The sequence below is a fragment of the Chelonoidis abingdonii genome, chromosome 2, assembly GCF_003597395.2.
Source record: "Chelonoidis abingdonii isolate Lonesome George chromosome 2, CheloAbing_2.0, whole genome shotgun sequence".
NCBI classification, from domain to species: Eukaryota; Metazoa; Chordata; order Testudines; family Testudinidae; genus Chelonoidis; species Chelonoidis abingdonii.
The window spans coordinates 218,103,407-218,116,146 of NC_133770.1; the positions used below are offsets into that span (position 1 = coordinate 218,103,407).

The 12,740-nt window shown below is 42.6% G+C and overlaps 1 protein-coding gene across 3 annotated transcripts in view; it reads right to left on the reverse strand.

The window, feature by feature from the left end:
- Window positions 1-12,740, reverse strand: part of OSBPL1A (oxysterol binding protein like 1A) — a 160,999-nt gene that overhangs the window by 112,158 nt on the left and 36,101 nt on the right. Inside the window, exons 10-14 of one of the 3 annotated variants that reach the window (XM_075062973.1) lie at window positions 10,785-10,858; window positions 10,626-10,689; window positions 6,580-6,678; window positions 4,669-4,791; window positions 2,119-2,208 (exon numbers count right to left, since the gene is read on the reverse strand). In XM_075062973.1, coding sequence (XP_074919074.1) covers window positions 2,119-2,208; window positions 4,669-4,791; window positions 6,580-6,678; window positions 10,626-10,689; window positions 10,785-10,858 — 450 coding nt within the window. Of the gene's footprint in view, window positions 1-2,118; window positions 2,209-4,668; window positions 4,810-6,579; window positions 6,679-10,625; window positions 10,690-10,784; window positions 10,859-12,740 lie in introns of all 3 variants that reach the window. The other 2 variants (XM_032799011.2, XM_032799010.2) reach the window with 2 other exon arrangements.

Sequence of the window (12,740 nt, forward strand, 5' to 3'; positions counted from 1 at the left end):
AAATATACTCTTTAAAAGAAAGCCACTGTTTGCGCCTACATGTCTAGGAGTGAAAGGCTACTCTAGAACTCTAACCCAGCACTTCTACTTCTTTAAGAAAAAATACCTACCCAACAAAACCCCAAAACCCATATTTACTCAAATTACAGAGGGATCAACTTAAGGTAAAGAATCTGTTTGTAGCCTGGAACAGAGGGTACACATGAGCACTTACAAAAGGTGTTCGTTACCAATTCACTCAAGTTACTTTAACTAGGGAACATATACTCTACTGGCATAGTGGCTCTAAATGTGGTGTGTTCAAACAGATAAAAATGGTTAGTAATCTGGTCAACTAACTGTCATCTCTAACAGATGGCTAGGCTGGCAGTGTTGTCTTCATGTAACTTGTTCATTATTTTGCAGCATGACTAGGACATTAATGATTAACTGGTTAGGGCTGATCATCTTCTTTCCAGCTCTGTGGGAAAAGACACTGCACCACCTGCTGCTGGCTGTTTTATGTGGGAATCCTCCAGTACAGTGGCCTCTGACATTTTAGCTACCCTGCTCAAAGAAGATTTAGACAATGATAAAATTCCAACAGACTTTCTAGACTAGCATTCTCATTGGTAGCAGCGAGACAGCGTGGAGGTTTGAAATAAAGTGCCGGGGGTAGCCAAGGAACAATGGTGACCCTGTCTCATTAGACAAATGAAGTTGTGGTGGAGCAAGCTGTGAGGAGATTAGTTTCAGGGGGTTTCTTCCCACTCAGATGTCAAATCCGAGACTGAAAACTACATGGTAAAAAGCCCTGGGACTTGTTTAAAGACTCTTCAGAACCCTTGCTGAAAAGTCTTCAAGGAATGAGGAGTTTCAACTATGATTATATATACACACACACACAACTTTATAAAATTAATATATGTATATGTATATAGTTGTTCTCTCCATCCCCTTTCATCCTCTGCATGTTGCTTCTCTTCAGATTATTCTTTTATAAGGTCTTGAGAGGAGGGACTATTTTCTTCCTTCGTGGACGCTACCAGAACACAAATAAGGTTGTCTTTTACCAAAAAGAATGTGCATTTCATGTAGTTTTTCTACATAATTAGGAGTGTATTGATATTAAGGATAGTTAAAATTTTTCCATTAAAAGACTGTTTTAACAGCAAACTGGGTTTTTGACTAGTTTTTTTTTTTGCGGAGAGGGGAGAAGTGTCTGCTTCTCCACAGAAAAATTTAGACCTTTGTCAAAAATAAACTAAGATTTGGAATTCCATCCACAGTGCCTCTGGGGTAGGGTGGATAAAAATCAATGATTTAAATTAAAAAAAGTTTTCCTCAAAGCATTTTATAAAAAAATCCAATCTAAAGATAGTTTTAATTAAGATATCTTTGAGCTATAATGGAATATGGATTATAAATTCTAATATATTCATGTAATGTTTAAGAAAAATTTTGTAAATGAGTTCCAATAGTTCATGGATTAGGGAACCAATCTTATGGGGTTCCAGGGGCTTCTATATAGATTATTTACGTTAATCTTTCTGTCTACCCAACGGGACTCGGTGCTCAGTCTAGAAGATATCAGGTGCTTAGGTTTTGCAGTTTTCAAACTGTGCATTTGTGTCTCCAGATAACATGCTTTTTAAACAGCAAAAGTGTTTTAAAATAAAATATATAGAGGTGAGAAATAACAGACCTCAACCCTACTGTCCCTCTGCAAATTTGTGTATACAGAGTCAATCCCTTACTTCTCTCTAAAAGTGCAAAGTTTCAAAAAGTTCAATGAATAGAAGATTGTTGGGAACAGAATAGATCTGAACAAGGAGAAAAAGTCTGGAGATAAATGTGAGACAGGGACAGGCAGTAGAAACAAAAGTGAAACTGTTTGAACAGCATATTCCAGAAGTCTTGAGATCTGAGTGTAGCCTTTAGATCTCAAATCAATACCATGCCATTCTCTCACTAGAAGGGAAACCTATAATGGCAGCAGGCCATAAAAGAGATCCAATTTGGGAATAAGAACCATTCAAGAAATGTTTGCTGATGATGTTTTTAAGAAAGTCACACCAGTGAACTGGTGGAAGTCACTTAAGTACTTTGATTCAGAGACTGTTGAAGTGATAATCTCACTTTTAACAGCAGTAGCTTCTTCTGCCAGTGTAGAAAGAATATTTTCTTCCTTTGGATTAATTCATTCCAAATTGAGAAATCATTTGGGACCTGAAAAAGTAGGAAAGCTTGTTTTTCTTTTCCAGATTATGAACAAACAGGAAAATGAAGATGAAAACGACTGGTTTAGCTGCAGAAGCCAGAATTTTAAGTTTCTCATGTTGACCTGGCTGACAGTCGATTTAAATATATATTTTTAAAAAAACAAGTAATTTTAGTTAATGATTTTAACAAAAACAAACCTGATTTTAAAAAGCTTGAATGTTTAACTAAAGTCAAAGATTCATATGCTTGTTTTGTTAAAATATTATGTTTGTTGTTGAAGAAAAAAAATCCAGAATACATAATGTTGTTTTAGTTAAAAACAATTTAAATGTCTATCTGGTGATAGTCTCCTAATACAGCATGGCAAGAAAATCCTCCAAATATTAACCTGTTGAATTGGAGATCGTTCACCTCCCAATGACTTCTTAAATATCTGCTTCAATTACCTTTGGTAAATGAAATAACCAAACAATCATTCATTTTCTGATATAGCTGTAAAATGAATCTGAAAAGTTTTCAAAATAGATCATTTTTAAAATGAAATCCACATCTATCTCTGAGTTGTGAAGAATATGCATTAAGGTTATAACCACCACCAAGAATGCACTTTTATGTAGAAATTCATGATTAAATAGAGTCTTCCTGACTAGTGATTTAAGTCATGATTTAAATCAAATCCACCCTGCTCTTGGGAGCTATAGTTGAGGTGTCATGCATCCCATCTTCCTCTCTGGGCCAGTCTGGCTGAGGGGCCTATCTCCCATGATATACCACAGCAACTCAACAGAAAGCAAACACTGTGGTACGTCAAAGGACATGTAATTTGACTGGTGAGCGCAGCCCATAGTGAAGAACAAGGCATGAGCCACCATTTCCAAATTGAAAAGTCTACCCCAATCAGCTCTAGTCAGTATTTAAACTACTGCAGTAAATTGCAGGAATAGAATGTAAATGAAATAAAAGTTTGCTTTTCATTAGTGTAGCCTTCAGAGAGAGAGTTTCCTGTCTAGTAACCTTGAACTTTTCTGTACCCCACTACTTTCCTTTAATACACTAGAAAACTAGACAAGTTTTCTGAAGGTAGAAGTTTGATGGTAGAGCAGGGGAGGGCAAAGATTTTGGCCTGAGGGCCGCATCGGGTTTTGTAAATTATATGGAGGGCCGGTTAGGGGAGTGGGTCATGGCCCAGCCCCCACCTCTTATCTACCCTCTCCCCCACAGGACCCCTGCCCCATGCAACCCCCCATTCCCTGACAGCCATCTGGGGCCCCTGTCCCATCCACAGATTCCCCACTCCCTGACCGCCCCCAGATCCCTGCCACCCCATCCAACCCTCCTCTCGTTTCTTTGATGCCCCCCCCCCCCCCCGCCCAGGGACCTTGCCTATCTAACCATCAATGTCTCCCGTCCCTGACTACCTCTGGAACCCCTGCCTCTGAACTTGCCCCCTGCTGTCCCATCCAACCCCCCCACCATCCTTCCTGACTGCCCTCCCCCCCCAGACCCCTGCCCCATTCAACTCCTTGTTCCTCCCACAGCCACCCTGACCCCTATCCACACCCCTGCCCACCCCCCAAATTCCTTTGCCCTCTATCCAACCCACCCTACTTCCTTCCCCCTTACCGCGCTGTCTGGAGCACCGGTGGCTGGCGGTTCTACAGCCGCGCTGCCTGGCTGGAGCCGGGCCATGCCGCCACCACCAAGCAGCACAGAGCACCGGGTCAGACTGGGCTCTGCAGCTGCACTGGCCCAGGAGCTCACAGCCCCGCCAATCAGAGCACTGCACTGAAGTGAGCGAGCTGAGGCTGCGGGAGAGGGGTGGACAGCAGGGAAGGGGCCGGGGGCTAGCCTCCCAGGCCAGGAGCTAGGCAGGATGGTCCCACGTGCCGTAGTTTGCCCACCTCTGTGGTAGAGCCAGCACCACAGCAAGAACTCGGTTTCATAGTAAACTGAAGACTCTCTCATAAGCAACTCTGAAGTTATATGAAATGCCTTGCATTCGGTCAATTCACATTAACTCTTGTTTCTAAGCAGTATATAAATCAAAACCATACTGTATCAGAACAGTATATTGCTGAGGGTTACATACTTACTATAAAGCCTGGACTACCTTAGTGAAGACTAAGACTTAGTGGACACTTAGTCAAGTACTTCAAGCTCCCTCTTTTGGCCAAAAGTGCTCAAAACAGTTTGCCTTGTAACGGTTCAGTTCTGTGTATATTCTTAAAGACAAGTAGTAGTAGTATATGTTCACTATTTTATATACACAGTATTGAGCATGAATGAGACATTACAAACTTTATTCTAAATGCCATCAGTGTTTGTGTCCACTGAGTACATCCAAGTAAATATTACCCACACTAGAAATGGTAAAGTTGCTCTAATATAGCTCTAGAATTCTATAAAGAATAGCAAGCACCAATTTATAGTTTGCCAGATGTAAAAGCCATGTATTTCCATACATACTTTCAGCGTTTCTTGCAATTCTGCAACAGATACTGTATCATCATCTTCCTCGTCACTCAGCTGTTCTTGGGCACAGTAGTGAGTACTGTATGCAGAGTGGTCTTCTATTGCCTCCAGCCAGTTCTGAAAGTAAAGCAGCCACTGCAAGAATTCAGCACGCTCATTTTAAAGAGCACACCTCTACTTCAGCAGCAGCTGAACATTGGCACATGTAAACAGGGCCGGCTTTATGAACTATGGGGCCCAATTTGAATACCCGGTGGCGGTCTGGGGCTTCGGCGACACTTCAGCAACAGGGGGGTCCACTCCGGGCCTTCCACGGCACCAAAGGACCCCCCTGCCGCCGAAATGCTGCCGAAGACCCAGAGCATACCCCTTCCCCACTGCTGAAATGCCGAAGACCTGGAGCGGACCGGGTGAGTAAAAAAATTTTTTAAATTAAAAAGGTGCCTAAGGCATGGGGCCCGATTCCAGGGAATTGGCCTAAAGCCACCCTGCATGTAAGAACCAACTGGTACCTCAGAAGAAAGCAAAGACTCCTTGACATTGTTAGAAAATGCCTAGTGTTTTTAGACAATTACTCCATTTTCAAAAAAATGGTATAATACACAAAGGAGAACGGCTTGGTTATTAAATTGCTGGACAGGTGTTATTTATTCTTTCTTATGACACAAGAACTAAGGGTCCCCAAATGAAAGGCAGCAGGTTTAAAAACAAACCAAAGGAAGCATTTCCTCACACACAGTGAGTCTGTGGAACTTTACCAGAGGATGTTGTGAAGGCCAAGACTAACAAACCACCACCAACCAACCCACCACCCACCAAAACACACACACACACACACACACACACACACACACACACACACACCTACCTCCCCCAGATAAATTCATGGAGGATAGGTCCATGAATGGCTTTTAGCCAAGATGGACAGGGATGGTGTCCCTAGCCTCTGTTTGCCAGAGGCTGGGAGCGGGCAGCAGGAGATGGATCACTTGGGGTTTACCAAGTCTGTTCATTCCCTCTGCGCCACCTGGCATTGGCTGCAGCCAGAAAGCAAGATACTGGACTAGATGGACCTTTAGTCTGACCCAGCATGGCTGTTCTTGTGACAAGGACTCTTGATCTGAGTTAGCTTCCTTGTTTTGCTAGACTCCAAGTGACCTGCTGGAGGTCATACAAGTAGTGCCTCTGTTCCCAGTCTCCAAAATGGAGATTATACTTCTCTCATCCTGTGTCTTGTCTATTTAGATGACAAGCTCTCTGGGGCAAGGACTGCTTTGCCATTTTGTTTGTACAATGCCTGGCACAGTAGGGCTCACGTCCAAGTTGGGCTTTGGGCAGTACTGCCAGATAAGGTTTTTGTCCCCAGATTTCTTCACCTCCAGAAGCCTTTAATCATGCTTTATAGGTGAAGGATAAACAGTACGTTCAATACATTTATTACTGTAGCATCTAGAAGCCCTAGTCACAATAGTGCTATTAGTTCTCCCAGCTTGGGGTAGGACATTATCCCTTGTTTAGAATGCATGGTCCTAACCACAGCTTTGAACCTATTTGCAAGAATACACTAATTAAACTACCTTTCTTGCTTTGGGATGAGGGACGAGTAAGTTGCAACAGAAGTTTAGGAGCTCAAAACAACCTCTCACTAGTTAGGGAATGCCAAAAGACTGAACAGGTTTTCCTATAACCAGCTATTTCAGCAGTGGAACAGCAACAAACATACAAACTATTCTGAATGCTGTGTGTCCATGAGTCAGATCTCTATACTACTAGTGAATCCAAAAGTATAGTATTAATATACACAGCTCAAGGATTCAGAGTTAGCTCCATGCAACCAAAATTAGATTCTCTTCCATCTACACAAAAAAGCTACAAGATTAGAGACTTAATGAAATTGGTAGTTACCTCTCTAGCCTTAGGAGGAGAGTTTTTAGGAACTTTAAAACTGTGAACACTGTCATCGAAGCATTTGACAGAGAAAAGGAAGCTATCTGTAGATTTTACCTTTGATTAAAAAAAAAAAAAAAAAAAGTCATGAGTTTACAGATTCCAGAAACAGCACCCAAGGTTTAAAAAAAGTTTTACTGGCAATTATATAATGTTAGAGTATAGTACTCCTCTAAAGTACCTACAAATGGTAATATAGGTTATGTTTGCCCTGGTTTTCAATTCAAATGTGCTCAGTTTACAAGCAAAGATGACAAACTAGTCACCTGCCATACAAAGGGAGCTTTGTCTAAGCAAAGCTGTTCCTTGCCCTGATCTCATGCACCACAAGTAAAGGCTGTGCAGAACACTAAGCTATTAAATCTGCACATCCACAATGTCTTCAAATTTAAGTCCTCAGCAACCTCTATGCAACTACTGCTTTCAATGGTTTGCACAGGTGCAGCCAGTTGGAACTTAGCAAGCTTATGGATGCATAAAAACAGTCATTCAGCTGGACAAGGAGTAGTAAAAAAGGCTGCTATGACCATCCACAAGAAGCAGACCTGCATAAAAGTAATGCAAGTCATTTATCAGACTAGAAACTCACTTTGAAGAAACAGTTTAATATAGTTTTAAACACAAGCAGTAAGAAACGGGTACTTACCTTCTCTTAACTGTTGTACAAGATGTATTGCATATGTCCATAACATTGGCAGCATGCATGCGCTTCATGCGCCAGTGCTGGAGAGCTTTTCCTAGCAGTACTCACAGGGGAAGCCACGCTCAGCTCCCTGTACTGTGAGCAAGGGATAAAGAGCAGAGATGCCCCACCCCTCCTCCAGTTCCTTTGTACCAGAACCCAACGGTAGACTCTGATGCAACAAGGAAGAAGGGTGGTCGTGCAATGGATGTATGGAACCCTCCCGAAAAAGTAGTTACATAACTGTTCCTTCGGGTGCTTTCATATGTCCACTACACTGCAGGAGACTCCAAAGCTGTTACCCCAGGAGGCGGAGCTCACTCACTGGAAGAGGGATGTATGGCCACTTTGCCTGCATTTGCATTATATCCCTTGAAGCTCCAGATGGTGCATGTCTGGTAAAAGTATGAATCAAGGAACACATCACTGGTCTACAAATGTCCACAACTGGGACATATGCCAGAAATGTCACTGAAGTTAATGTGCTCTGGTGGACAGTGCTGTGAGCCTATGAGGAGGAGTTACTCCTCTTAACAGTATAAACCATTGCAATACACCTACATGTCTGGAGAGGCAGCCACTGACCTGAGTAACTACTGGTATCCTTTAAAGTCATCTGGTAGTGGGGGAAATGACATCTCTAGCGAGGTCACGGTACCAGAGAAGAGGAAGTGGTTTACAGCAGAGGCAAAGGAGATGGCTCAGTTGGTCTTGCAGTACCAATATGGGCTGCAGTACCAGTGGATATTCCAGAGCTAGCAATGATAAAAGTCAAATGCATGGGTTATCAGGTTCATTAGCATCACTGGTCTCAGGGTACATCTACAGTGCAATTAAAAAAACCTGGCTGACCTGTGCCAGCTGACTCGGGTTCACAGGGCTCTGTTTAATTGCAGTATAGATATTCAGATTCAGGCTGCAGCCTGGGCGCTGTGACCCTGTGAGGTGGGAGCCAGAGTCAGCTGGCACAGGCCAGACACGGTTGTCTAACTGCAGTGTAGACACTCCCTCAGAGCTGGTAGGAGAAATGTCCCACCTGTGGGAATACTCATATGAGAGGAATTGGTTCTAGAAATTGGAGACATCTGCAACCAACAGGGCCATTGTGAGGTGTTAGTATGGTACCAGGCCCCAGGCTTGCCTGGGGCAAGTGTCCCAATCCCTGGACAGACTGTCTCCGAGCCCCAGCAATGAGAAACAGTAGTCTCTATGCTCTTGGTACCGGGAAACCTGAGATTCTGGAGAAGTCTTGGAGCACCTGGAAAATCTGGCGAGATATGGTGCTGGCAGAGATGCTCTGTGACCTCAGTCAGGACCTATGCCTGAAGCACAGTACTGAAGCAGCATGGACAGCTTCCAAGCCAGTAGTACTTGGCACAGGGGATCTTGAGCTGTCCCAATGGAATGTGGCAGTGCTGAGCCTAAGACAAGTGATGCCAAGGACAAGTGACCCAGTGCCTCTAAAAGGCTATGTCAGTGCCAGGTGAGGGTGCTCACATTGAAGCAGAGACTACAGCGATACTGACAGGCATAGTAAAGTCTAGCTGCAGCAACAGCCTCCACTTGAGTCTGTACCAACAGACTGCTGACCCACAGCAATCACCCAAGACTGCTCTATCACCACGGAAGAAGTTGCCTGTCACAATGGTGCCTGACAGGGGACCAGGTTCGATGTCTCAGGTCTAAGTGAGTCTGTGCCAGCGAGCAGCAGGTCGAAGAATGCATTCTACCATGAGTACCTGAAGGATCCTTTGTGAAAGAGAGTCCCATACTCTATGCTTCAAGGAGCCAGAAGTGGACATAGGCTTGTGCTTTGAGGCCAGGACTTGGGTTCCGTGGCCTTTAAGAGGACAGTCCTGGAGACTGGGATCTTCTGCAGCCTCTTTCAGCTGACATGACCAGGGAAGCACTTTGGGAAGGAGTCTGAAGAGCTTCTCTTAGATGATGGTGGCTCCAATGCTGGTCTAAGAACAGCTTCCATAAGAATATAATGGAAGCACTCCCCCCTCAACTTTGTCTAAGTCCTGGAGACTAAAAGATGGGTGACCTATATCTCTGATGTGGTTTTCACCCAAACACTTGAGGCACCTGGGGAATGGAAGGGGCGGGATTTGTCACTAACAAGTATAGGTTTCCCACAGCTTTGGCAAGATTTCAACCCCCGGGACCTCGGCATAGGTTCCCTGGTACTAGGCAGGGTCCAAAGACTGACCAGACTGGAAGGACCCCAAAAGAAGGGCTAAATCAAAATGAAAAAGGATCAAGAGCTTTTCTGGGGGGAGTAATACTAGGTAGATTGGTGTTCCTTGTGAATGACTCAATGCTCCAGCTATGGATGTAAAAAGGAACTAGAGAAAGGCAGTGCTTTCTGTCCTTTATACTCCCACTCCTATATGTAGCACTAGGGAAAGTTCTCCAGCACCATGGCACAGGATACACACACGCAGTGTAATGTACATATACGAGCACCCAAAGTAGTAACATCATTACTGCAAAGAGATTAGATTTTGCTAGAGGCATATATTGAGCACCATATTTCTGAAGTTCCACTTTTTTTTTTTAAAGCCAACCATTTATGTTTAATTAAAAAATAATCACAGGTAGCTCTTCTTCACTGTAAATATTTTTGCCAGAAGTCTAAATTTTTCACATTCTCTTTAGATAGCAGGTTTAGTTTAAGATTGCTTATTAAGAATATTAAACGCTAAAGAGGAGAGGTTGTTTTTTTTTTTAAAACCTGATATTGCAGACTTGAGATGTAGGCTCAAAGCAACTGGAATAGTCCCTGTCTCAACTCCTTACACTTATTGCTTATTACCTGAGCCCCCAGAGTATACACCCTACACATGACTTTCTACATGCCGAAATAGTGCCTCCCATATCTTGCTACTTTTAAGCTGTGTACTGTCCTACTTCCTCCCCCTGCCAGAGCCTTTAGCAGCATATAGTAGTGCTGTGCAACAATAAATACAGACACAGCCTGCCTTGCACTGTGACATGTACACACACCTGCAGTGCCTGTACTCTACACACTGCTGTAAGTATAGATGTAGATTTAGTTACAAAAGTGTAAAATTCTTTATAAAAAATGCTACTTCATGCCACATATTACAAACAAAATAATGATTCTGTATTATATATTACAGAGAGGCATCATATAAAGCATGAAATATGGGAAGTCATCTAAGCCACAGTGATCTGGAAAAAAGTTAAAGGAACTGAGCCAGAAGCCATATGGAGTGACTTAGCCAAGGAATTCAGTCTTTATGTGCACAATATCAGTGTATGACTGGTATTTTAGAAGCCCTGCTTCACATCCTACCGTGCAGACAGCTTGTGTTAGGTGCTTGCATCCTTGGCGATGATCATTATTTACTGCATCAGCCCTTTGGAAGATTAAAAAAAGATTTTAAAGTGGAAAGGTAGGAGTCATTAAGATCGTTAAGATTCTAATTATCAAGAAATTAAGTGTGACACTTACTGTTTGCGATACCAGGAAAGGACTCCATGTTCTAGTACTACCCAGTAAAGTTTCCAGCCAAAAAACCTTAAACTCTAAAAGAGAATGTCAGTCATTTCAAAGCCCTTTGCTACTCCTGATAACTGATAGCAGTACTTGGTGGCTAACAGTCTGTCATAAATAGATAGCTAAGAGTTAACGTTTCTTTTACCTGTAAAGGGTTAACAAAGGGAACAAACACCTGACCAGAGGACCAATCAGGAAACTGAATTTTTCAAAGTCAGGGAGGGAATTTTTGGACTCTGAGTCTTTTGTTTGTCTCTCAGCTATGAGAAGCTTCTTTCTTCTTCTAATCTTCTGTGTCCAACTTGTAAGTACAGGTAGAAAAACAATATAGGCTTGTTTTATGTTTGTTTTGGTGTATTTCATGTGTGTAACTTGCTGGAATGTTTCAAATTGGATTCTTTTTGACTCAGACTGTTTATTCACATTCTTATAAGCTAATTAGCCCTGTATTGTCATCTTGTTACAGAGAATGTTTGTCTTTTTTCTCTCTTTTTTATATAAAAGCTTTTCTTTTTAAAACCTGTGAGTTTTCTCTGGTTAAGCAGAAAGGAAAGACAGGGGGAGGGGAAACACTACCTACTCTGCTGTTTAACTCTCCTAGTGTCCCAGGGCGGGAAGAAGCTAAGGGGAGGAGAGATAGAATCTCTTCTGTTCCTTGTATTTGGGTTCGTCTCTTTGTGGAATAGAGGACATATGCTTCTTGTATTGTGATGTAAAGAGATTGCATCAATACTCCAGGTTAGCCCAGAGAGGAAAGTCTGGGTGAGAGAGAGAGAGGGAAGGGAAGTGGGTTTATTTCCCTTTGTTGTAGCTCAGGGTTTCTAGTCTTGGGGTCCCTCCAGGGAAGGTTTTGGGAACCAGAGGGGGCGAAACCCTGAAATTTTGGATGGTGGCAGCGAGATCAGATCTAAGTAGAAAAGCTTTAGAAGGGTTATGCTAGCTTCTCAGTTTATGAACGCCTAAGGTTCAAATCTGAGTAGGAAGCTATGAATATGATGGCAGCGACGTGGGAAGATAGAATCCAGAAGCCAGTAATGTACTTCCTTTCGGGCTGCGAAATGCACCCGCCACCTTCCAGAGGCTGGTAGATGGTCTGCTAGCAGGACTGGGAGAATATGCAGTTGCCTACCTCGATGATGTGGCCATTTTTTCAGACTCCTGGCCCGAACACCTAGTACACCTGGAAAAGGTCTTTGAGCGCATCAGGCAGGCAGGACTAACTGTTAAGGCCAAAAAGTGTCAAATAGGCCAAAACAGAGTGACTTACCATCTATTTATGACACAGTCTACATTACTTATAGCTTGAAAATTTATTTTTCATCTTCAAATGTGATGCAAGAGCTATATCTATTAAAAAACTCAACATTAAATCAGTATCTGTTTTTTCAACCATTCTATTTCCTTCCCCAAGCAATGGGAGAACATTTATAAAAAATAAGTACAAGTTTGGCTGTATCCACAAAGACAACAACAACATTTATGGAGTTTTAATAAGCATCGTTACTCAATAGGAACCTTCCTGGTCCATTAAGTTTAGCTTTGTTGTAGTTCAGCACTCAATATGGCCATCCACATATCTGATCCCTTATACTGGAGTGGTTGTTAGCACCTACCATAAAGGTTTCTTACATATACTATAATCGAAGTAACTCATCTAACCAATCTGACCCATGCAACACGAAAACTGAAGATGAATGCAGATAGGGGGAAGTGACCTGAAGGATTGCCAGATGCACAGCAGTGTCTGCTTTTAAGAGTTTATAGCAATGTTAAGAGATGCCTAAAAATCAAGCCTTCTAAATCACCATTAGATAGCATGAGGCGAGTGTGCTTTACAAGGTGCAGCTTAATATTTTGATTTTTAGGATGTAAATAAATGGTTTCATATCAGCAGTAAACCAACTTTGTGAA